Consider the following 27,508-nt stretch of genomic DNA (forward strand, 5'->3'; position numbering starts at 1 on the left):
TATTGATGTTATAGATCTGTTCAGCTGTATTCCTTGGGAAGAAGGATTAGAAGCTTTCTCTAGTAGTTTGAGGAAACATACAGATTTGAGTTGGGACAAGATATCTTTACTTGTGGACCTCATGAGTATAGTTTTAGACAACAACTACGTGTATTTTGAGGGGGAAATATTCAAGCAAACCAGAGGAGTAGCCATGGGGGCAGCTTGTGCCCCCATGTTTGCTAATCTGGTTATGCTTGATTGGGAGGAGAACTGTGTGTTCAACAGTGTATTTTACCATCACATAGCTTATTACTCCCGCTACCTTGACGATATATACATCCTATGGAAAGGAAACATTGATATGTTTGAATCTTTTATGAAATTTTTGAATGATAGTAGCAGATTTCTGAAATTTACTTCCACACATAGTGATATAGGTGTGGCCTACCTTGATACCTACATTTCTCTTGAAAATGGTAACTTCAAGTCTTCTGTATTTAGAAAACATACTTTTACCAACTCATATTTAGATTACAACAGTTGTCATCCTTTTAACATGAAGAGGAACATCTTTAAAGGGCAATGTATTAGAGCCATTAGGATGACTTCTGAATACCCAGATGTGGTAAAAGAAATTGAATATATTAAGGCTCTATTCAAAGATCGAGGATACAACACAAAAATTTTGGATGACACTGCTGAATATGTTTTGAATGAATGGGGTAAGAAATACACCCCATTATTAGGGGCCAATAGTAAAATCCCCACTTTCTCAGACCCTGACTCTGTATCTACAGTAGACAACTTAAGGCCTATTGAAAGTTACGACAGGTCACATAGAGTGTGTGTCATAGAATTTGGCCCATATAGCAATATTATTAAAAATATCATATACAAAAATTGGTACATTTTGACTACAAACCAGGGCATTGCGGACATTCTGGGTTCCGAACCCAGATTTGTTTACAAAATGGGCAGGAATCTTAAATCCATCTTGGAAAGTACAAATGTACCCAGTCAGAATTCAGTTATGCTCTCTTCCAAATGTGGTACTTGTAAACAATGTAGCTACATATTTGACAAAAGTAGTACTATTTTATACAATGTAGGTCGAAGTAAAGTATATTTCAGCAAGGGTAACTGTAGGTCAACCATGCTTGTCTATATCGCAATATGTCAAATGTGTAATTCCTATTATATAGGGAAGACAGAACGACAATTGCGTCAAAGGATCTATTCCCATTTATATAGTATACGGAAATTAGATATGAAAAATGCCCTCAGTAAACACATTCAAGAATTAGGTGCTACACACACCTTCAAATTTGCTATTTTGGAGACAGTTAGAAGAAACCCTAGGGGAGGTGATGTAAAAAATTATTTGTCTTACAGAGAGCTCTGGTGGCAACTATATTTGGATGCTATAACTCCACCAGGCATTAATGAAAGCATATCGATCAGGTCTGCTCTACTACTAGACAATTAAATGTAGTTTGTATATTTGATATGAAGGGTCAATATAAATTTGTTCGGTTACATATTTTGTATTACATATTTTGTACTATATATATTTGTTTTGTTTCATTTGCACTATATGCATTTTAGTGACATTTTCATTACTTGATTTTTAATGTTTTTAACAGATTATGTGTTTATGTCTTTAATTCTAGCACTTCCTGTACTATGGCTGTTTTTGGCGCCATTCTTGACTTTTAAGGAAGTAGTTGTACATTGTTTGTGGTTCTGATGAAGCTCGCCTCTAGCGAGAGAAAGCGCTAAACCATTAAATTTCTTGATTTTTACTTCTGCAGTCTGTTGGCTATTTGCTGGTTCTGTACTGTGAGATTTAGCAGCTAGCGTTTGGATTTTGCTGCTCATTACGTTTTTTGTATTGGCCTTGGGTATATGTGTCGGCCTGTAAAATCTGATGTTTGTACCACAAATGTCCCACTTTGGCCATTTGAAAAGGTGGCAACCCGACCTTAAGAATGTGTATGGCAGTTTTTAATCAGTTTTAAAAGCCACATAATTAAACAATACTCATTTTCAGAATAATGTACAGGTCTTGGATATATCACTCATACATCAGAATTTGGACTTAAAGACTCTAAAAACTAAATTAACAGACTTCAAGCCTAGTGGTCAAACTTAAAACTGCAAGTTTATTCACCAGATAAAGAAAAACAATTGCCTAGTTATAATAAATCATAAAGTTAAGAGACTTCAATCTCCAAACAGGTCATAAAGGTTCACGTGACAGCTAGTGGTCAAAATTAAAATGTATTTTCAGATTATGAGTCAAGTAGCATAAAGCTGTATACAGTAGTAAGCAATACAGATTTAAGGTAACTTCAAAAGTAGGTCCCTGTAGACCTTTGTCAGGGACCTCAGGGGCAACTGTTAAAGACTTCCATTTTAAAGTAGTTATCAGGCATTAGGCAGACTAAAAAGTAAAATACGCAGTGTCAGACATTTTAGAAAAGGCAGTTAAGCAGAAGGAAAGAATAACCTTGCTGGTTAAGCATGAGAGATAACAGTACCCAAGGGAAAGCTACAGACTGTTCTTTTTCTGTTCTCTTTCTCAAGGGAAGAATCAAGGAAATGTTAGATAATGGGACAGCTAGGCCCCTGAAAGACTGCAAAACAAGGCAAGGCCTGCAAACCAAAGCTAAGGAGGCATGTAAAGCATTACCGGGTTTTGGTATTATTAAAATATACTTCAGATACAGTTTGGGAAGTCAGTTAGTTTGACCCGACATACAGAAAAGATTAAACTACAATGCAGACACTCAAGCCTAAGTACAGAAGACAGGTCAAATAAATAATGTTTCAGTTTACATCATTAAGAACAATCGGAATATGTGTGCAGAAACTTTGGAGAAAAGATTAAATATCCAGCATTTTAGAAAGGAAGCTGCAATACAGGCACTTGAGTCTGAGTACAGAAGACAGGTCAAATAAAGACTGTTTCAGTTTACATCATTCAGGACAATCACAATATATGCGCAGAAACTTTGGATATATTTAGCAGCACTGTTATTACTAACCAGCATTCCAGCATTTCTACAGACTGTTATTGTTTATCAGCACTGTTAATGAAGACGGTATTATGAGATTGTAAACATCTAATAAAGCCTTATTAAATGAACTACAGGGTTTGGAGAATTCATTCTGAAAAGTACACAATACTTGGTCCATAAAGGAGAGACTGGCACCAGTTCAGCATGAGTTTGCATAATTAACAAATAAAGACTTTTGTTCCAGTCTCATTTCAGTTGTTTCCAGTTAATTCCAGTATAGTACAGTGTTATCAATTCTTTCATGAATGTTTGGAGAAAATGTCAGCTGTAGAAAGGACGTTTACATTTTCAAGAAAGGTACAAAAATAAGCAGAAAACTTGATTCTAAATAGGAAGAAAGGAGTTGGATACGGTAAACAGGTGAAAATAGAGGAACAGTGAATATTACATCATGCTCACTTGACTTAGGGTTATGCATGGAAAGGAAGAAAAGGTAAAACAGCATGAGGAAGAAGGGTGATTGAGGAAGGGAGGACATGAACTGGAGAGAATAATAAAAATTTGATAGCATTAACCATTTAAGTTGGAGAAAAAGTTAAGGACATGAAGGGTGGAATGGAATTAAACAGAAGGGAGGGATGATCTATAAAAAAGAATAGGCAGAAAAGTTTGGAGAAGGAGAAGAAGGAGTAGAACAGTAGGGATTAAAATTTTACAATAAAATTCCAGAAGTGGGCACAACAGACAAAGCAAACTAGAAGAGTTTCTACTGAACAGATAGAGGAGAAAGAAGACAAGGACTGAAAAATAATGAACACACACACACACACACACATATATATATATATATATATATATATATATATATAAACACCAAAAACGAATCCAGCACAATAACGGGAGACACAGGCAGCACTAGCTTAAATAAAAGCTTTTATTGTGAGAAGCACAATCCCCACTTTAACCGGTTTCGCTGCAAAGAGCGTCATCAGTAGGTGCAGACTAACGTGATTACACGCATTTTGTAGGGAAGCCAACTCCACGCCTCCTTATAAATAGACTTAAGTTACCAATATTAGGAGAAAAGCTGGGAAATAAATACAAAAAAGAGGAGACTGCTGAATGATTTAGGGAAAGCCATGTGAAGATATAAGCCTAGGTGAAGGGAATGCAGTTGAATATGGGGAACCAAAAGGGGAGGAAGGCTTGGCTGGATGGAAGACTTGGTTGGGAAGAAGGGTTGAAAACAATAAAGCAAGTGAAGGGGAAGGGCAGGATAATACAGGAAATTAATAGGGACTGATTTTTACAAGGAATTGGTTAGTCCAGACTTGGTAGTAAGTTAATGGAGCTATAAAATGGCATATTAAAAGGTAGATGTTTATGTAAGTATGTTGTCAAAGCATGGGAGGAAAGATGTAACTTTTGTATAGGCCAATTTTCTTCTAAATGCTAATATAAAATATATGTGAAAACCATGCAATGAAGACTGCAACAGATAAAAAAATAATAGCCAAAATAAAAAAGCTGAAAAAGGTAATTATCCACAGATCAGAGGAGGTTTGTGTTAGATTATCTGGAGAATGTCAAAACTGTTGAATGAAAGGAGACCGCAATACTGTATGACAAAAGGTATCTGATGCTGTGAGAATGGAATATAGTGTATAAAATGCTGTGGTGGTGAACTCTGAAATTCATAAGATGGACCAAAACTGATGCATGTTAATACATCAGCAGTGACAGTGAGTCTGTGAGGCTAAATCACAGAAGTTGAGATTGTTCAAAAGGGCAAAGCAAATGTGCCCTTCCTTTCCCAAACACAAGTCCTGGCAATGAAAATAGTAGAGGTGTCAGAAAAACAGTGGAGAGATGATTTGGAGACATTGATGGCTTGATTTACTGATGACTTGTATTAATCAGATAAGTAGGGTAGGTGCTGACAACTTTAAAATACATGTGAAAACAAGTACAGTCATAAGATTAGATAAAACATGATAGTCAAAGAGAAAAATAGGAAGAGTGGCACATACGGTCAAGTAAGTTATTTCATAATGACGGAACTGTTGCAAGTGTCAGATTTGTGCACCTTGGTGGATGAACTGGTAAATGCACAACTTAATCATGGATGCAATTGCAGATCATTTGCTGCTCTCCTGTGGGAGAGAATGGGCTAACCTTAAAGAAGCATGGTTAGATACTGAGACAATTCATGCAGGTGCAAGGAAAAAGGAATAAGAAGTCCTAGATGCATGACCAGCAACGGACCCTGATGTTTTGTTGTAACAATGTATTGGAAAGGAAATATCACTGGAGATTATTTAGGTGGCAAGATGTAAATGTGAAGTTTGAGAGAGGAAAGGTTCAAGGCAATGACATGCTAGAGCACTTGTTCAGAAACTGATTGATTCTACATACCAATCAATACCTTTAGTTTACTTTCAGCACTGGTGCATTAACATGAGCATTAAACTTTACATGTGGATCAGGAGAAGTTGCAACGTGTGTGGAATGGATAACTTCCAGCAGGGTATTACTAATGGATAAATATCTTGAGACTGGACAGGTAACATTAAAAAAAGCAGGTAGCATTGCGATACTGTACAATGATACTATCAGACTCCTTTTGATGCCCACATTGTTCACGCTCCTTCACAATGAACAAAACTGCTTACTTTACCTTGACTAATTAACAACCACAAAACCCTTACTAATTAATGACCACAAAACCCTTGCTAATTAACGACCACAAAACCATCTGCTTGGCTTCTGCATACATACTTCCCAGGTAATAGCAATGCTGCTGTAGAAGACATATTATTCTGGTTATCCTCAAATATCAATAAAAAATTATTTCAGGTGATCTAAATATTGACTGGCTATGTATCAATGTAAATTGTCCTACAAATTCCATCTGTACAAATTTTCACAAATTATCAACCAGACAACAACATATAATAAACCTGACAACCAAACAATGAATCTTGACTGGGTTCTCACTTTTTATCCAAGCAAAATTCTCTCCTATGGCACCATTGATAACTCATTGCGTAATCCCCTATTTACCTGTGTAAGAAGATTACCTATCTACTACACACACGCGTGCACTCGCGCACACACACACACACACACACACACACACACACACACACACACACACACACACACACACACACACACACACACACACACACACACATTTTTACAGTATTATCCACAATTTATCTTCATTTAACAAAAACAATGTCATTAACACATTAAGACAACATGATTAGCATGTTCTAAAATCCCTTCCCTTGGCTGATGGCATAACACATTTCAGTGAAACATTGTTCATTGGCTAAATCAACATGCCCCAGTAAGACACAATAGAGTTTAATACAACCCTGCCTTATGGCTATCTAAAGTCATGAAATAACTAATGAGACTTTGGGGCAAAGCATGGAAGGTATGACTTCAAAAAAAGAACATAAGCCAGCTTAAAAAGAAGTTAGAGATTTCTGTAATCAAACTAACCAACACATCAGGACTGATAAGAAATTTTACTAACTCATGCTTCATGAAACCCACTGTTAAAACCCAAAGCTGTTATAGTCTTCCATACACAATTTCATGAACACTGGTTGTCCTATTCAGTTGTCTCCTACCTCTCCAAACCAGGTACATCCCAATTTAACTAACAGTTTATCCAGTTGGTGCCATCCCTCATAAATTTCAACTCAAACACACTTACTCTCCCTACACAACTGTATGCAAGTAAGCCACTTTTCTATTTCATTCCAGCTCCTACACTGACCATTGACACTATTTATCAAGTTCAAACCCACCTCTATTGCCACTAACAACCTGCCTACTGAATACATTAAAATGTTTGCTGATTCCTTAACACTCTCAATCTCAATCTTAATATATAGGCATCTGGGAAAAAAAGTCATTTATTTTACCTCCACAGAAAAAAAGACAACTCTCCTGAAACGAGTTCCCCATTATTATATAATTTCCTTGATCAAAAATGCATCCAAAACCCAATTCCTTAAAGGAGAACTGTACCCACAGACTGAAAAAAACATGTTTATTTCATCATGTCTTGATGTTTCCTACATTTCAACACCACTTTTGGACTCTATATCTTATATATATATATATATATATATATATATATATATATATATATATATATATTAAATGTAATTCCAGAGTCTGCTCACATGGGGTCCTGCATCTTGATTTTTTAGTCTACCTCTATGTATTCCACAATACAGTGTGGCTTTAAAATATTACATCATAGCCTCTAAGCTCCTGTCAATGCACTGACTTTACATGGGTTCCCAAGTAATAATTACCATTCTTGCTTTTCAATGACTACTTAAAAGGCAAACAAGGATAATCACACAGAACAGTATCCTCAGTGCGTTACTTCTTTTTCTTTCTAAATTGGCCAATTTTCATTCTTTTGTTATGCCTGAGTTTTAGTCCTTAAATGCATCTCCCCTCCCCCTAAGCACCTTCACTTCATATCTGTCAAAGTGGCACAGGTAATTGGAGCTGTTTGCTGCTGTTATTGATAGCTCACAGCAGGAAACAAAGTTCATGTATTGATGCCTTGTACTACCCACCTACTTACAGTGGGACACTTACTTTTGCTGCATCATATCCTCTTTCTGTCTTCAAATATTAATCCTTACTACCTACTAGTTGGCAACACATTGTTTGGTAAACCTTCCAACTGCATTTTTCAGGGATTTCCTGAGAAAGCAAAATTCTTAAATAATTGTATCACAAAGGCCATAAAAAAATAAAACATTTTGTTTTTATATAGCACTGTGATGTGCTTAAAATAAGAAGTTTTGTATCAACATGCATTTTCTAAACAACAATAATGCAACTATAAACCATTACATTATTGACTTAAGAGTAATGGTGGGAGGTTGGCACGATGGTTAAGTTGTTTACCTTACAGAAACAAGGTGAAGCATTTGATTCTCACATGGGGTAATTGCCTAAGCTTAAAATGGCCCACAAGGGCAGTTAGCCTAGTACTAACCTATGAACCTATGAAATCACCATTGATTACCGGAGAAGTTATGAGGGACAGATCAAAAGTAAGATAAAAAAAAAACGAGCATTCTGCAAAATCAGGGACATTGAGATGTATGGTCTTGGGCCATTTATCTCTTATTGTTCTCTTGTCTGTATTTCCTCCCTGTAATTTATCTCTTGCAACCAGAGGATTTTTCCATGTTGTCTGCAGTAATTTCTTAAACCAGTAAATCATTGTGAATGCATCTTCTCCAATTTATTTTTCACACATTATAACTCAGTATGCACCCTTCACTGTTTTATTTCTGATTCCAACTTCAGTTTTTCATTCCTCTTTACAAGTCCATCCCACATATTACTATTTATTGTGTTTATGTAAATATGTGTATTCCCTTCCCTTTGTAATTCCAAGATACCACTATTTGTGTGGTATCAGCTCTGCAATTGGCTAGGTCTGTAGAAGCTTGTCCCTTATGCAGGGAAATGACTGTAGCTGTTCTCCATTCACTTGGTACAAAACCTGTATGGAGGCAGAGGTTGAACAGTGTTATTAGGGGGTGACTAAATTTTGCTTCATGCTATTTAAGATGCATTCAGGAATGTTGTCAGGATTCATTGATGCAGTATTTTTAACATCTAGAAGCTCAGTTTATAGCCCCCATGTCCCTTTTACCCATAGTTTCATCTACATTTTCTCCCTGTCTCACTATCTTATTCTTCTCCTCTTTTGCCTCTGATTTTTTTCTGAAAACTCTCCATCTTTATCTGTCTTTCACCTCACTTTATCGCTTCAGTGTTTGTAAGTTGCTCTATTTTTACCTAATTATTTATTCTCATTATTACTAATATAACTCCTTTTCATTTCTACCATTGCCTGCTATTTAACAATTCAAATGTACCAAAGTTACTGTTATATTTCTGTAACACACTATGCATTTATGCTTTTTTCGCTACATGTGTAAACTTGTGCCTTGCTTTACTGCTTTGCTAAGTGCATACATTCAGGTTTATTTTTCTCACCAATTTCTGCTAAGGTTATACTCAATGTACTTGAAGTTTTTTTTTTAATCTGTATACTTCTGTAATATTTTCACTTTAAATGGAGCTTTTCTCCCTAGGTCTGCTCTAAAAATGGGTACCAATGCCCAGTCAAACTTTCCTAGGAAACAAATGTCAAAAAATAAATGTGTGTGCTCCGTTTCTTATATGGACTACTGCTCCAGTATGTTTAAAATAAAAAGCACAGCAATTTATAATGGAAATAAGAAAATGATCCAATAAACAGCTGTATGACAATTGTGCTAGCTCAGGAATGAAGGCTATTTAACACCATAAGTTGGACTGATCTCAGAGGTGGTTATACTGAGTAAGAAAATGTCAACAGCTTTGTAGGAATGTCACTTTGCATTTTATGCTTTGCAGAAATGGTATTCACACAGCTATTTCTGCCCTCACACAACAAAAGTATTTATTTATATATATACAAATATGCTGGCCAAAAAACATTATTAGAAAATGTCAAACTAGTTTAAAAATACAATTTTGTGTTGGTAAGGAACTCAAAAAGGACTACATAGCCATTAAAATGTGAAAGATAAAAAAGTGAATTATATGTTGATTTAGGTATGCTGTGGGTATATGATTCCTTTCAGAGTAGAGAATATAATGCATGCCCAGAACATATCTGTATTGCATTGGCAAGACATAAGATGACAAAAAAAACCACATACAATAATCTAAAGTGATCTTTGATGTCACTATAAAATGCAACCACTTTAGTGATATGGTCAAGCCAAATTCAACATTAGACTGCATGTGAATTCTTAAAGATAGTTAAAGCTGGAATATAAATATTAGATCCATTATGTATCTGAGGGTTTATGATTTTTAAGAATTATCAGAGGCTGACTAACTTAATAATCATTAAGCATTTGTGTAAAGGCCTAGCCTTTTACAATGACAATCTACACAGCTGCAGTATATTGATTTTCCATTAGGAGCATATACCTTTTTCCAGACTTAGAAATGTAATATGGAACCAGAATACAGTTTTGCTATATTATTATATAAGAAGGAAAAATTGTACAGATATTCCTTCTGATAATGGCCACTTCTTTCACTGGAAAGATGCCACTACCAAAACTCTCTGCAGTGATGCTATCAATATGTCCAAGCTAAGTTCAAAGGTGAGCTGTGTTTAAGGAAAGAATGTAGTGACTTCTTTTCAAGGTATGGAAACACAGTATATGACTAACCAGAATATATTTGTTCTGAGCTAACATTAATTCAGAAATTTCACAGGACCTTCAGCAACAACTTTATCTTCATAATTACAGATTCTTATGCGACCTTTTCAGTCACTGAAATTATTACTCCAATAGAGATTCATAGGAATTGGTACACAAGTATTAAGGTAATGTGTGCATATATTTACACCGACAATGAACAGCTAAGTGCGCTATGCAACTTAGTGTTCATACATTATTTCCCAGGAATGTTGCTGCAAAGTATAAAATGATTAGAAATGTAATCTCTTGATAGGTGCCAATAGCTGGTCTACATAACAATTAAACTGCTTAAATTTTGCCATTTGGTTCACAGCAATGATACACACTTGACCTTTTCTGGCAAATAAATTCAGCAAATTTAAGAATAACACATTTTGGATGTTGTATGGTTTCTCCCAAGTAATGCATACTACTTGAAAAATAAACAAAAGGAGACAATCTTTAAACTCTTCTGGATGCTTACCTGACAGTGTTAGCGACCATCTTCCAACATATGGATGTAGACAACTGAAAAACTTAAATAAGCTAGTAGTGCACAATCAAGTATACAACTTGACTAAATTTAACAAAAACACCTTCATCCCCCCCCCCTTTACCTTTGGGACTGGAGTCCATTAAACAAATTGCCCTGAGATGATACTGTCTCTCACTTCATTAATACTTTCTTAAAATCCTAAATAAAATCTCACCAGTTAAATAAAAAAATAATTAAACCAGCCCCATTACCTTGGGTGACCAAAGAAACTAAGCAACTATATGACTGAAATAAGGCCTTGAACCTTTGTATACAAACAAAACACAATATATTTTCCAAACTTTCAGACAAATTAGAAAACTAAATAAAAATAAAATTAATAATGAAAACATGTCCTGTTACTTAAAGTCAAACAAAAATATAACAACCCCAAATTATTTGGTCAACTATCAAAAAATTTCTCCAGCCCAGTTAATCTACCACTCCCACAACCAAAAACAAGGATGATATCTCAACCCAATTTAATTTTTACACTATTCTTTGTATAATCTAAGAAGCCACCCCCAGCATACTCTCCATTAAAAAACATATGTAAAAAACTCCACTGTTAGAAAAATTCTAAATAATCTAAAAGCAGCTACCTTACCTGCTGATAACCCGCAAGCTGAATATCTAAAAATAGAAGCAGATGCTCTGGCACTCCCTATCTCCATATGAATAAACCACTTCTCAGCCATCTGGAAAATGTCATGCATTATTCCATTGTACAAAGGTAGCACCTCTACTGATTTCGCAAACTGCAGACCCACAGCAATCTTATCACAAATATCAAAAATCTTGGAAAGATGTTTTAACACCCAACTTATCAAACACCTCACTACCAAAAGGCTTCAGTCCAAAACACAACACAGCTTCCTTCCCAGCCATAACACAACTTCTGCTTCTAGCCGTAGCTTCACAAATACCAGAAATCAAAATAGAAACAAAGTTAAGCCAATCTCATACCTCTGCAATGATCTCTCAAAAGTCTTCAATACAGTCTCCCACAAAAAAAAAATTCTTGAACTGTTATCACTTGGACAGAGTCAATTTCCCTTGTCCTGTTGTCACAGAAATCTGGTTAGCCAACAACAAGCTGTGAAAAAGTATCAGAAATGTTCACCATCTCTCCCAGTCACAGCTGGAGTCTGACAAGGATCAATACTGGGCCTATTCCTGTTCAATATTTTAACTAACAATCTTCATCCTGCAAGCAAGCTTGCCACTACAGTACAATAACATAAATGACTCTACCCTTATCTGCTCTGCCTTATCTCTCGCAAAGCTTCAAGAAATCAGCCCCTCTATTTCCCTGCAATAAAATATTTACTAGGTAGTTCCCACTAACTCCTAAACACAAATAAACAAAGTTAATGCTCTTTATCCATAAGAAATACAATGACACTTAATTTGAAGCAGTTTTTCAAACTAAGTTACTGGGAGTCTATTATGGCAACCAACTAAAATAATTTGAATAGCATCTCCATCACGCCATCAAAAACATGACATTTGGCTTCCTCTACAGGGCTAAGCAATATCTCACCGATAATGCCAGAAACTCCATTGCCAGATTGTACCTACTCCTATTTCTTCTGTACACATTTCCTATTCTTAATAATCTTAACAAAAAGAAAAAAAAGAAAAAAAAATAAGAAACATGCATTAACAAAGTATTTAAATTCCCCATACAAAGCCCAACACTGAACCTCCTTAAGATAGCTAAACTAGATAGAATTATCCAATTACTTATCCTATTCCCAATTAGTAACAGCGCACTCTTATCTATATGTCAGAAAAATGCCCTACACTCCAGAAAATATTGCAATACTACACCTTTAACAGTCACCTCCGCTCTAGGAGCAAATCCTTCCTGTTACCACTAAATACATCAGCAAAGCAGGGGACTCCTTACATTTCAGCTACATCTCAAAATTATATAATTCTGTCCCTCTCACACTGAAACTGACAGAAAGGTTAATAAGTTTCTAAACTCAGCTTAAACAGTACCTAAACAACTTCTGGCTTTGTACATGTTCCACACCTGGACAACATAACCTAGATAATTATCATAAGTGAATGGCTGCTTCTTGTAGAACATTCTTAAAAGACCCTTTATGCAGAGAATATTTCTGTCACTCTCCTCTCTTCTTACTGTCTGCTTTATATACCTCTCTTCACCATCCAACTCTTTTTTTCTCCAGCTTTTCTGTACCATTACTAGCATATGCAAATATATTTAACTACAAGTTAGGGTGTTCTATTTTTATCATACTGTTTTGTTTTCATGTTATATAGATTGACTGTTTCAAAATATAGATTCCGTTTTGCCTTTGCTCTAGGAGCAAAATCAGAGGGCATTTTGTAGATAAGAACAGACTAACTTCCCTAAACAGGATGTCCAAAAATCACCTCAAACAGTTAGAGGCAAACAGTGTTCTTGCAAATGATCAATGGATCTCCCATCTACTCACTCAATCTAAAGAAGTGATCACTAGACAGGCGATTGAATGATATGATCATCACAGAAGAAAAACAAAAGCTGGAACTGCTGATTGAACTTGTTTCTGTGTGAGATCATGGACAGTGGGGACCAGGGAGTTTGTCCTTTTTCCACTGTACAATTATCTCAGAGTTGGTATGGGAGGGAGCCCATCCATCCACACTGGGGAGGCAGGGAGGCTTGCCACTCTGCAAAAATCATTGGTGTTGTATTTTTGTATTTTTTCAATTAAATGAAGATCAAGGCATTTTCCTCAGTCTTCTGACATTTGCATATATGTGTGGACAATGTAGTTGACATACATTCCAGGGAATAGGTTAACAATGGCAATATTATTAGTTATTATAGCCTTTAAACCTCATGATTATTTGGGTGGCCTCAGGCATACCTCTCAACTGTCCAGACTTTTGCCTCATATTTTTGGTCTATTCCTCATAAAATTGGTGTTTTTCTGGCAAACTGATGAATTTTGAACTAAATAATGACATATATTTGAGTCACACACTTCATATCGTACAAAAATAGATGCTAACACTAATCCTGTTATTTTGACAGTTTTCCAGTTTCTAAGAGCAATATTTATAATTTATCCCATTATTTTAGTCTTTAATCAGATTTCATGCGCTAACAGCTGTAGAGGTATGATGTCATTTAATGTATGTATTGGATACTTGTAAAGCCTTAGTTTGAAAATTTGTGATTTTATGTTTCTCATTATATGGGCAGATGTGTTTTACTGCTGGATTTATAGTTATTCTGACGCTGTACAGTGCTTGAATGCTAGAAAATCAGAAATTAAAAATAAAACTATGACTCTTATTCCCTCTTCCAGTGCATCCACATGGGTAGCTCAATACTAGACAGTAAAAAAATACTGACTTGGTACGAACTGCTTCCCACTTCACTAAGGATAATTGGACTGCTGAGAGAAAGGCTGATGAAAACTGATATTTAGCCTTCTGCATTACAATATTTTACCTGCAGCTGATTTCAACAGAAAAAGAGAAGGACAAATCTTAATCTGAGTCTGCCACTGATGTAGAGACCAGAATGTAATTAAAATAAGACTACACCACCGTTATAGTTCTATGCTCGACAGCCTTCAGGAGCTGCTGTTGAAATGGAAAGTAGCAGGAACTACCCGTTTAGAGACCACTGGAACAAAGCATATTTCTTTTGCTATCCTCACCTATGGGCTCCAGATCCTGTAACACAGTATGGACTGGTCAAATGTATATTGCACAGGGCGGTCAAATGTATATTGCACATGGCGGTTATCTTTTTTAGCTTTTGGGTTTCATTTCATTTCATTTTGGCACTGCAGTTGACTTTAGTAGTGATTGAAAGCATACATTAAAAATGAGTGTTAACACCAAACAAATGATTTCCTGAGGCAAGCTTTGAAGGAAGCCATACCAAAAAAAAATATATATTTAAAAAAAATGATACTTTAAACACCTACATACTGCAAAAAGTAAGGATCGTTAATATTCCATTTGTGCATTGTGTATTACTATTTCTTCCTACTCCTTGCTAAAAAGGCAGATTTCATCATGCCTTTACGCCACACTGGGTATCTTCTTCATTTAGTGCTATATGAAGTACATTGGGCTGTAACATAATCTAGTAATATGTAACCAGCTTAAAACAAGTTTGTTGGTGTACCACGTTTCAGGTTGTTGAGATGGGACAGTTAATTACTGAACATGACATTTTGCTGGACAATGCTTATTGTTAGTGAATGCAGAGGATTTTATTCTGACAATATTAATGTGCAGTAGTGCTATGTTAGTAACCTGGCTTTTTAAAAGTCAGCAGTAATGCTAAATTAAATGTTAGTCTCTCCAAAGATAACATTGTTATATGTTTCAAATTCAATGGAATAATGATAAGACTCTAAAACTGTTCCATATTTTGTTTAAATATTATGTGTTACTTCTCAATTGCCATAAACTACAATGCAAAATATCACAGTTCCAGGTGAGACCCCTAGTCAAACATTTGAGAATAGTACCTGTTAGAGCAAAAAAGTGCTCTGCTGCTAACGTGCATCATGTTTTTAATTCAACAATACAGTATTAATCTGTAAGGGATGCAACAGCTACACACCAACAGTACTACTTAGCTAACAAATTGTGTATGTTTTATGATGTATGCTAATTTGCTGTTCTATACATGCAATGCAAAATGCTGACGTTCCAGTAATGCCACCCCACCCATCATGTCACAACATTGGTCACAGAAATATATAGTACTGGTATTTCGGAATAGCACTATTTACCACAGAAAAGTGATGAATTACCAATATATGTTTCTGCTTATAAAAAGCAAAGCAGAATATCACAGCTCCAGAACTACAAATCCAATAGTTGCTTTCCAGAAATATTTCAAAACACTGTATGTTACTTCTCTGTTGCTATAAAGTGCAAGTGTTATATAGTCCCAATTGAGACTCCCTGTACCACAGCTCCTTTCAGAAAAGTACAGTATTATTACAGGCCTAGTCTTCCATGGGGGCAGGGGAGGGTGAAGTTGTAGGTGGGACAAAAAAAGGCAAAAATGAATCTGTCACCCTGGGTATCAACCCCCCCCCTTCCACATTTATATTTAGAGTCCCTTTTTTATGGTTTCTGAAGAAGATTTTAAGACTTTGCTTGTGCTCCTCTACAAAACTTCTATCCTGTTTATGTTTCCACAAGAACTGCGCCATGAGAACCTCATATGCTTCTACAGATAAGATCCTACTAGTGTTGCCTAAAATTTGTTTGTATCCATGGTATCTGCATTATGTTACAAATAAAAAGTAATAATCAGCAGTTAATTACAGCTGGATCTCAGCCAAGCATATCTATCATCTTACTGACCTACTGAAGTGTTTTCTACCTGTGGGTGTTTCAAGCACATTTTGGTCTGATTATAAATAAACATAAGCAGTATACTGTCATAAAACATTCAGTTCATAAATGATCTTGTATACCACTGTTTAAAACATTCTGAGCTACACCAAGTACTGGGCAAATTAGAGAATAAAAAGTATTGCTTACAGCAGTAGAAGTATTTTATTTAAAACATAAGTCTGAAACTACTCATACCTGCATAACGTGGATAAATTTGGTGAAGACTTCTGCCCTTTGCTGTGGAGTAGGTCGACTCAGAATCATCAGCTGCACCCACTGTGAGATGCCATTACACAGCGCCACTGAACGTTCTAGTGCAGGGTTCTCCCTTATGGCACTACGTACTACATAGTTCCTGTAGTCTAAATACTGAAAAATTAAACATAACACTAAATAATCAAGTTTTGCACAGCAATTTCATAAAAAAAGCCTACAAATGCATGAATTAAACAAGTATGCTTTATGCGGTCTACTTCAGATAGTTGAACGTCCATAATGTCAACAACCTTATGGCAAAGATGAAAACCTAATTTCTTCACAACATCGAACCCAAAATAAAAAAAAAACATTTTTTTTGTTGCAGAAGGGGGGTTATGCCCACTGCACCCCCCCACACCCCCTGCTACTTAAATATACCAACTCTGAGATTGCACCTACATTGAAGTGAATGAGCATTTTTCCCTACAGTAATCTCCATGCAAACGGCTCGATGTTGTGAGGAAACAGTGTTTTCGTCTCAGCCATATGCTGTTCAACATTATATTCATTCGATGATCTGAAGGGAACCCGCTTTATGACATGCTTATATACTTGCAGCACTTTTCTAATAATGACTATTTTACAAAATACATTTTACTGGTGAGCTACCACTTCACATTACATCAGCTGTAAGTTTAGTCATAAGCTATATATGGGGCCTTTGGAAATTTGTAGGGCTGAATAATGTAAGTGTAGTTATTGATATAAAAAATGGCTTCCACTGTTTGAAGCTTCATTTGTGTTTTTGGAGGCATTTTAAAAAATGTTATTGCCTTTGTTCCTTATATGCTCTTCATTTTAGTTTCCTAAGCAATACAACATGCACTTTCAACATTATAACTCTCTGACTCACAAAATATGTCATGCCAAAAAAACAGAAAAAAATGGGAGCATACATACTTGTCACACACAACAGATGGCAGTGATGAACAAATACTTTGTGTGATGTATAGAAGAGCTTATTAATTTTAATTCATAAACAATGTTTGAAAATATAATTTATTTTACAGATAAGTTATGCTCCTATGTTAATATTTGCTGTATTTACAGGAAGTTGAAATAAAAGGCAAATCCAGGATACCTTTAATAGTAACAACATTAAGGACCAGGAGTGGTTGTACAGATTGTTGTACTGAAGAGGAAGCACATATGCCTAAAACACTCTCTTTAATGAATCGGAGGAGGTGGGATAGGATACTTTTAAGCTTCACAGGTTTAATATCTAGCCCCATCATCAAATCAGTATTTATTGACAATTATTGATATGGTAGTTTAGGACAGGCAGACACATCACTCCTGACACTGGTCTGCCTATTGTACTAATAGGGATATAGTCACAGACAAGCCACGATCACCTCATATGACTGATATGCAGAATAACTACTGACGAACCTTACAGAGGCCACCATGAAACCATTCTGTTTTCCTCAAAAGTTTTTGTTAGGGGATTACTGGTTTTAGCAACAGCCATCTTTTCCCTCACATTTATTGATACTGGTGGTAAATCCTCTTGCATTTGTTAAATGATTTACAGCAGCAGCTTACACTGATTTTTAGTGAATGCAAGTAATAAGCCCCTCCTGGGATTCCACACCATGTGACAGAACTCAGCAAGACACTGTGAAATCAGATGTCTCCCCACTCAGTAGCTCAGCAACACAGCGCATGCACAAATGTATAGCCCCTGTGATATGCTGTACAGTGTAATCTTCTGATCATTGAGAACAGTCCCATTTCATACATTTCTGTTCACAGTGCGCCAGTCAAACTCATTCACCTAGTAAAAGCACCATAGCTGTATCCTTAAAATCATGATTACACAGTGAGACTGCAGCAGCAGCAACTGGTGTGATTACTGCAGGTTTTCAGTCATACAGCAAAGTAACCGTACCTGTGGTACAACATCCATCTGTGATACATAGATACTTTTAGTAATAAAACTGTGGAGAACGTGGCTGGCAAAGTGTTAAAGAGCAGTTCCTTCAGCCTTGTCTTGAAAGTTAATGCACCTTGGACTTTTTAAGGCCATCCAAACCATGAAAGTCTTGTGTAATATGCACAAGCTTGACAACACATGCAATGTCTCTGTATACTAAGTGTGCTCCAGTCTGCAAATAGTGTGCCAAGAATGATGCAATATCGAATATTACAGTAAATCAGTGAGAGCAGAGAAAAGTAAAAAAAATGTTGTGGGTAGAGGAGTACAAAGGAAAACTACATAAGGCAGTGAGGGGTCACAAATATGGTCACAACTAAAAATAATGAGGAGTACTAAATGTGGGAACTGTAGAAATTTAGTGGGTGAAATCATTTTCTCTAAACCTGTTGCTCTGAAGAACATCTTTAAAATATTGAGTGACTTTTAGATAGACAGCAACATAATTTTATTTTGAATATATTGTAGTAAAAAAGTTACAGTTTGCTGGAGAAATTTACTAAAGGCCCTTATGTGTTTTGCTTTCTTTATGGATAATCTTGACAATATTAATGCAAGCTGATGATGGGCTCTAAAGAAACAGAGGGGCTTTGCATGCAATATTATTATCGGAATAAGAAAGGAAGTACTCCTTGTGCAATAGTTTAAAACCAAATCAAAAAGATTTTAGCATGTGCTGTTAAGGAAGTCAGTGGACCAGTGACCTGCACTTATTTATTTATTTGGATTTTTTACCAGGAAAGTCTGACCGGGCATGTACGTCCTTTTCAGCTAAGATCTGGGATGAGAAGCTCTATTAATAATATTACACAGTAATTAGATTTATAAGTATAATAAAATACATCAGTAAAAAATACATTGCAAAGCATGTATAGATGCAATTAGGTATGCAGCATTATGAAATGTCTAGAACAGGTAGCATAATATGGGATTGCTTTAAAGTATTCCAGCTGTGAGAATATATTGAGTAAGTACACTGGATGAATGAAAAATGACATTGATGTTCTGGCTTGACAATAAAGTGAGATAAAATGGCAAATGTTCTTAACTGCTATTTGAAGCTTTGATGTACTGCAAGGTAAGTTTGGAAATATAAAATCTAGTACTTTTGAGCTTGGGGCATTGAGAAGCAGATAGCAAGAGCATTTCTTAGTTACATGGTTGAGGAAATTTGAAGTGTTATATCCTAGATTCAAGTGTGTGAGATTCTCATCAGAAGTAGGTTCTGCCTGGTGTCTGAATGGTGAGGTAGAGTTAATCCAAACATTTACAGATATTCACGTAGCTGGTGCTGGGCTGCATGTTTTATTTGTTGAGTGTATGATTTGGGTACTGTTTTCTTAAACCTCTGCTCTGTGCCCAGTAGCATACTGGCAGACTTTCTAAGCATTAACTGTAAGTCTGTCATCCTGTAACCACATATACAGTATTGTATGTCTGTCTGTTTAGATTTCTGCAGTGCCTCAGAGTTTTATCAGATTTTATTAGTATATCATCTTTGCACATTTTGACATGTATATGGTGAAGATCCTGCACTGGATTATTAATGAATAATTAAAAGAGAAAGAATCTAATTGATGACCTTGAAGGACCCCCCATCTTGTATTGCTGATTCACAGTGCTTGGTGCTCCAGTTTGGTTCTTGTTTTTGGTGCCCTCTGCATAGAGTCTGCATGTCCTCCATGTGACTGTGTTCCTTTTTTTGGAGTGCTCTTGTTTCATTCAACATCTTCAAAAAGTGTGATATGTGAACTGGATGTCTTCTAAACAGCTTCCCCTTAAGTGTGCATGCCTGAAAGTGTGTATATGCAACCTGCCATGGATTGGTGCCCCTTATAAGCTTCTATCATTCTGTCCACTGACCACAGGGACATGTACTGGCTTCCTAATGATTCTATACTGGATTACATGGGCAATTATGGAATGAATGATTGAATGAATAAATGTTACTGGAAGTCAACTGACCTACTACTACCTAAAAACAAGGCAACAACCTGCAGGTTATGTATTCAGAGCTGATATTTGACAGCCAATACATTCCCTTTACATCCGTGACGACAACATCAAGAGATAGGATTTGTACCATGTTTAACTAAAAAAAAAAAAAACAAGGTCGGTTACATCACAAAATAGCAGTAAGGGTACAATATCTATATCTAAATCCATGCTATAAATGAGAATGTAAACCTAAAAGTATTATTCCAGGGTGACTTAAACAGTGATAGATCTTTATTTAGATTGCGGAGTGTTTTTAATCCTCCCTTGCACCCTACTCTTCATATGTTTGAATGTGCCTGTGAATTAGATCTAAGGCGGGTTTTTGAAAATATTAAATGGTTTGATAATAAGTGTAACATTTCCCGTGACCAAAGAATTGCTTTGAAAAATCTACGTGAGATGCCAATTAGGGTCATTAAACCTGACAAGGGTGGAGGGTTGGTCATCTTTGATAAAGAGGATTACAACTCTAGAATGTTAACAGTATTAAACTCTCCCGCATATGACATCTCATCGTTAAATGAGATGTCTGGACAATATAATAAAATTAAAGGGTACTTTAGAGATCTATTTATCGATGGCAGGATTGACATTGACACATTTAATTTCATAAACATCGCTTTTCCTAGGGTCCCAGTTATGTTTGGGATCCCTAAAATTCATAAAAACTTGTCAGATCCACCAATGCGGGCTTTGATTGACGGGAGATGTTCAATCACCCACCCTTGTGCAAGAGTGGTTGACCACATTATTTCTAAGTATCTCAAGTTTATACCTCAGATTTGCAGAGACTCTTGTTCTTTCCTTCAATCTATTGACAAAATCCCTTTCGATTTGTCCCTTAATTTTTTAACAATAGATGTGGTGGATCTGTATACATCCATACCACATCAGGAGGCGATCGAATGGGTGGAGTTAATGCTGTTTAATTTAAAAGCTTCAAATGATGAGATTGCAGTGGTCACATTACTTTTGGACATTATTTTGTCCTCAAACTTTTTTATTTTCAACAACTGTTACTATTTACAGAAAAGAGGTATTGCCATGGGCTCCCCCTGTGGAGGGAGCGTGGCAAACTTAGTAGTTGCATATTGGGAGAACTCTTACCTCTTGAATAACACTACATATAAAGAGTCTATAAAATTCTATACTAGGTTCTTAGACGATGTGTTTATCCTCTTTCAAGGAAGTGAAGATGCTACTATTGATTTAATTATGTACATGAATGAATCTTCCACATTTTTAAAATTCACATACCACTTCTCAACCAATGAAATTGACTACCTTGATGTCAAATTATTTAAAGATGCTAATAACCATCAGTACTTATCTAGCATTTTCAGGAAGCCCACTTATTGTAATGCTTTTCTTCATTTTGACAGTAACCACCCCTGGAAACAGAGGAGGTCGATCATTAAAGGACAGCTAGTTCGAGCTGTCCGTATGTGTAATACCTCCGAGGCCTTTGAACTTGAGTGTTCTACGCTTAAGGCCATGTTCCTTAATAGAGGTTACCCAATTGATTTAATTGACGGTTTAATTGAAGAAGTTTCCTTGAAGAGAGATAATGGGGTTTATAAACCCCTTCTCCTCCAACGGAATGTACATATTACTATAAGTGGCCCTGAATTTGTGGTTTGTAAATCATCCTTGGATGCAACAAAGGACCAACACAATTTAGGAGAACCAGTACTTATTCAGAATGCATCTTGTTGTGACTTCAAGTCTAGTTTAGTTATCACATACAATAGACATGTTAATGCCATTTGTTCGATCATTAAGAAAAACTGGTATTTTATTTTAAATAATGCCCAGTTAATTGAGATTTTGGGACCACAACCCTCCTTTGTATTTAAGAGGGGTAGTAATTTAAAAGTGCTCCTTCAAACCAGAGAATCTTCTCCTTTTTCATCGAGACAAAATGGTACTTTTATTTGCGGGACTTGTAATTGGTGTAAATTTTTGAAAGTTGGCAGTTCTTTTACTGTTAATGGGGAAAAATACATTATTAAACATAAGATCACTTGTAATACTAAATCAGTGGTTTACCTAGCCCTTTGTAATTGCTGCCCTGCCTATTATGTTGGTAAAACGGATCGTAGATTACGAGACCGTATTTACCAGCATAACTATGCTATTAAGAATAAAAAGAATGATAATGCCCTTTCTAAACACATCTCAAACCACACTGGACATAGCTTCCAATTTATGGGGATAGATTGTGTTAATGTGGGCATTAGGAGCGGGCCACAATCACTTTTACTTGAAATTAAAGAATTGGATTGGCAATTATTGTTAGATGCCTTTTCTTTCCCGGGATTGAATGATGCTTGTAACATTTCAGCGGTTTTAAAATATAAAAGTTATTTAAGGTAACCCCCTTTTTCTAATTGTATATTTGTAGGGGGCAAGGAATGTTATTGTCCTCTAAGGTAAATAGTTAAGCTGGCCACGTAGTGAAGCATGCTACCTTTAACATACATTGTTAAAGGGTTTAACCTTGTATGATAAATTGTTATTGTATTGTTATTTTATTTTATTTGACTTATTTTATTTACACGGTCAGAAGTAGGTTTTTATGGTTGTTAGTTAGTGTGTGTATACACACTTTTAGTTTATCATCTGATATGTTAATACTTTATATGATCAACATAAAGAATTATACAATGTGATCCTATCACTTTAATTTTTTAAAGGTGTGTCTAAGGAAATGACATCAGTTCCTTAGTTAAAAGTTTTAAATTCATACAACTGGCGTTTTTTATCTTTGTCTGATGAAGCCTCCGTTGCTACAGAGGCGAAAACGTTAAAATAAAGTTTGTTTACGCAGAAACATTTTGTGGATTTATTTCCTGCATTTCGTGGGATCTTGGACTCGTTACGCTTGTTTGTTTTTGGATTAGAATGTAAACCTTGTTTATTTACACATTTTTTTCCAAATATTTTAGTCACTGAGTAGAATTTTGTGACTTGTGTACCCTTCTTGTGTTTTTCAGGCTAGTATACATTGGGGAAAGGGATATTTATTTATTTATTTTATTTATTTCCATTTGTTGATTGGGAATATCCACTGGGCTGAAATAAACCCATTCTCATTAGAGGCCCGGTGAGAAAAGCTCCCAAACAATTATATAAAAGGATATAAATTTGATAAACACAAAAAAAACTCCAATACAAATATACAAGAATATATAAATATGTTATACAAGCATTTACAAATTGTAGCTAGGTTACAGAGTATTTATCATAACATTCATTGGGACATTATAAAATTATTATTGTTAGAAGTTATGAAATCAGCTTTGGTTCAAGGTCAAGGTTTATAATCTTTTAGGATTTAACAGGGAGGACAGATAAGCCATTCAAATGTATGCATATAGTACATTTTGGAGGAAAGATTAAGGAGAATAGCTTATATTAATATAAAATATAAGTTCATCTAGTGACTACCTCACAGCTAAGCGTCCTGCAAAACAGTAAATTAAAGCAAATTTAAAACTTGCCTAAAAGGCCTATTGGAAGTAATAGTACACCTACCTTGCAACCTCCAATCACTGGCAAATTGGAAAACTGGTTAAGCCCACTGAACCGAGGTTACATATCCCTCCCACACAAACCGCCATTTTCAAAGCTCCAGTGCCCCAGGACCCAGACAGTCGCCTTCTGTTAACACAGTTTGTAAATATCTTATATCTGTATCATATCTCCTCATGTTGCTTGATTTCTGAAACTACTGCTGCTACAGACTTTTATCAAAAATAATGATATCAGAGGCTTAAGAAAACAGTGTTAGAGTAATGGATAGAGCTTTGCTGTAGTTGAATACTTACAGGATATACAAATGCCTGTACTACAAGTGTACTTAATTTGATAAAATAAGAGTGGTACAGACTAGTGTAAGACATCAAAAGTGTTTTTGACTTGTACTCAACTGTTTAAACTACCTCATGGTTCTGTATTTGTTAAAATAATTCTGCTACAGACCAGTGAAAAGATAACAACAGTGTTTGAGTTGTACTCTACTATTTAAACCACCATATTATATGAGATTACACTGGATAATTATGGTTAAAAGTTTGCAGCATAGCACACTGAAACCTGGAATACCTACAGTCTGCATATAATTCCTGTTAACAAATTGTGGTAGAACGTATTTGTAGATATATAGGTGTGCATGCTGTATGGCAATATGTTTTAACATTAAAACTGTCTATTGAGATGTGAATATATATACAAGGGGACGCTAACTATTTACAGGAACAGAAACTGTGTACTTGAAACACTGCTGCCTGCTGGTAAATTTTACAAATCTATCCCCACAGGTCGCTCCCCTGGTAACAGCTCCTAACAAGCTCCCTAAGTATAAGGAACTTAACAGTAGGTGTAGTGAAGCACACGGAACGCGGACCTCCCAGCCCTGCACTGAAAAACTATAAGGTTAATAACCCTAACTCTTAGTGGATGGTCTTTTAAGCAAACTGTAGCTGGGTCCAGCACTGGAAACACCCCCAAAAAGCCCCATTAGAAAACTGCTGCAATATAGCTAACCTTAACCATAAAAATAAAAAATAAAAAACCCTCAGTCACTAGTGTTTTAAGTTCATCTAGCGACTACCTCACAGCTAACCCCTCCTGCAAAACAGTAAATTAAAGCAAATTGAACACTTGCCTAAAAGCCCTATTGGAAGTAATAGTACACCTACTTTGCAACCTCCAATCACTGGCAAATTGGAAAACTGGTTGAGCCCTGCTCCGCTCGGGCTCGCTTCGCTCGGGCTCGCTTCGTGCCTCACCCTGCCCCCAAATTCCACCCACCCCTACTATTGCTTAATTTATATCTATCTAGCCACACCCAACTCCTCTACAACCAATCAGCAACAACCAATACTTTAACCTCAACCAACTCCACCTGCCACCACTTGTCCCCCTCCCCTCCACTACTCCCATACTAGTACCAAATCTCAACCGAACTACTATGTCTATCCCCACACTTTTATTGCTAAACTTTCTGCCATCCCTGCTACTCATCCCATATCTAATCTCCTCCTATGAGAACACAGGAAACCTTGGCTTTCACTACTCTAGATTCCGAACCTCAACTCCTTCACTTACACACAATAACCCTCAACTTCTCCCTTCTCATATTCTTAACTCACCGACCCCACCCAATTATGTCCCTATCAGGCCTAAATACATCTGTCCCAAACCAAGGTACTATTACTGTACTCTACTCAGGATCTGGAAACTCATAACTAGGATAAAAACCAACTTCACCATGGATGGTGACATCCACCCAAACCCTGGTCCAACCACTACTACTGCCCCTAATCACTCCACCAATTCCCTGAGCAATATAGACCCCTCACATAGGCCCCCAGACTTCTTGCTGGCCTGCCATCTAAACATCAAGAGCATTAATAACAAAATCCAGCACCTACATGCCCTCCTGGCAGTATATTCACCTGATATACTCTGCCTCACAGAAACATGGCTAAAACCTGCCACTAAGGACAATGAAGTCCTGCCACCTGGGTACAACATGCATAGACTTGATTGTACCCAAAAAAAGGGTGAAGGGGTAGCAATACTCTATAAGTCCACCTTATCTGTCACCATAGACACCCTACAACCCCCTATTCAATAATGCCAACATTATTATCACAAAGCTACATATCAACAACCAAAAAAGCATAAACATTGTCTGTGCCTATATTCCCCCAGGGAAAATCACAAGACATCCTTGAGGAGTTCCTAACCTGGCTCAATAACAACCAGCCACAGGAAACCATAATCCTTGGGGACTTCAACATTTACTGGAATGCCTGTTCCTCTCGATCCCTGACAACCCATGTAAACCTCCATGGATTTACCCAAACCATAACCTCACCCACTAGGCTAAGTAAATCACAAAACAAAGCCAGTACCCTGGATTGGATACTCATCAACAACTCCCCACATCTCTATATGGCAGGCACCGTACCAGATGATCTAAGTGATCACTGCCTCACATATATACTCAAGCTTAAGATTAACTACTGTCACCAACCCACATATAGAACTATAAGAAGCAACAAAAACTTTGATCTCCAAAAATGTAACAATGAACTAAAGGCATGCAACTGGTCTGCCCTAAAAAAACCTCCCCCTAGATGAAGCTGTCACTTACTTCAATGCCAAATTCCTGGCTATTCTTGACCTTCATGCCCCTAGTCAGACTAGTAGAACCAAGGTCAATGCTGCACCTTGGCTCACTAAAGATACTAGGACCAAAATTGCATTAAGAAGTAAAACATGGGCCACCTATTGGACAACTAAAACCCAACCTGACAAACTCTTATTTAGGCAACTAAGAAATGATGCAAAAAATCCATAACTATAGATAAAAAGAACTACTACTACCACCTACAACAAGTACACAAATCTAAACCTCAGAAATTCTGGACAGGAATAAACCGACTCCTCCACCCAGGACAAACCATACCCCAATCCCATCTGCCACTAATCAAAAACCCCCAGAAGACATTGCCAACTCCTTTAACACCTTCTTCACTAAAACCATCCAAACTTTACCACAAATAGTGTCCGAAACTCCAGAAAAAATTTCAAGGATGGAAGGCAACAGCAGGAACAGTAAAAAGCACAATTCATTTCCAAATGGTACGCAAAGTTAAGTGCTTTCTTCCCTTAATGAATAGGGACTTCTTCAGAGCACAAGAAAAAGTATACACCCACAATCACAAAACCCAGCCTTTTATAATCAACCCTTAATTGAAACTACCAATTAAATAATTCAAAAAGTCAAAAATTTAAAGACATACATAATTAAAAATCCATGATCGCACTAATCATGAGTTAAACATTTATAAAAACATTTATAAAACACTGAAATGTGACGAAGGCTTTTTTAACCCACTAGTTAATGAATTTTTGAATATTTAAAAAAAAAAAAAAAAATATATATATATATATATATATATATATATATATATATATATATATTGTATAAATAGCAGTTTAATCAATATATGGAGTGGATTTGTTGGTATAAAAACCAACATTTAGTTTAAAAAGTTAATAA

General features: G+C 36.2%; 1 protein-coding gene across 1 annotated transcript in view; it reads right to left on the reverse strand.

Moving 5' to 3' along the window:
* Positions 1-27,508, reverse strand: part of LOC122787152 (RAS guanyl-releasing protein 1-like) — a 1,047,578-nt gene that overhangs the window by 87,360 nt on the left and 932,710 nt on the right. The window contains exon 7 of the mRNA XM_044062873.1: positions 16,434-16,607. Within this exon, the coding sequence (XP_043918808.1) occupies positions 16,434-16,607 (174 nt within the window). The remainder of the gene's footprint in view (positions 1-16,433; positions 16,608-27,508) is intronic.

This window comes from Protopterus annectens, chromosome 1.part0, assembly GCF_019279795.1.
Source record: "Protopterus annectens isolate FY-2018-M chromosome 1.part0, PAN1.0, whole genome shotgun sequence".
NCBI lineage: Eukaryota > Metazoa > Chordata > Ceratodontiformes > Protopteridae > Protopterus > Protopterus annectens.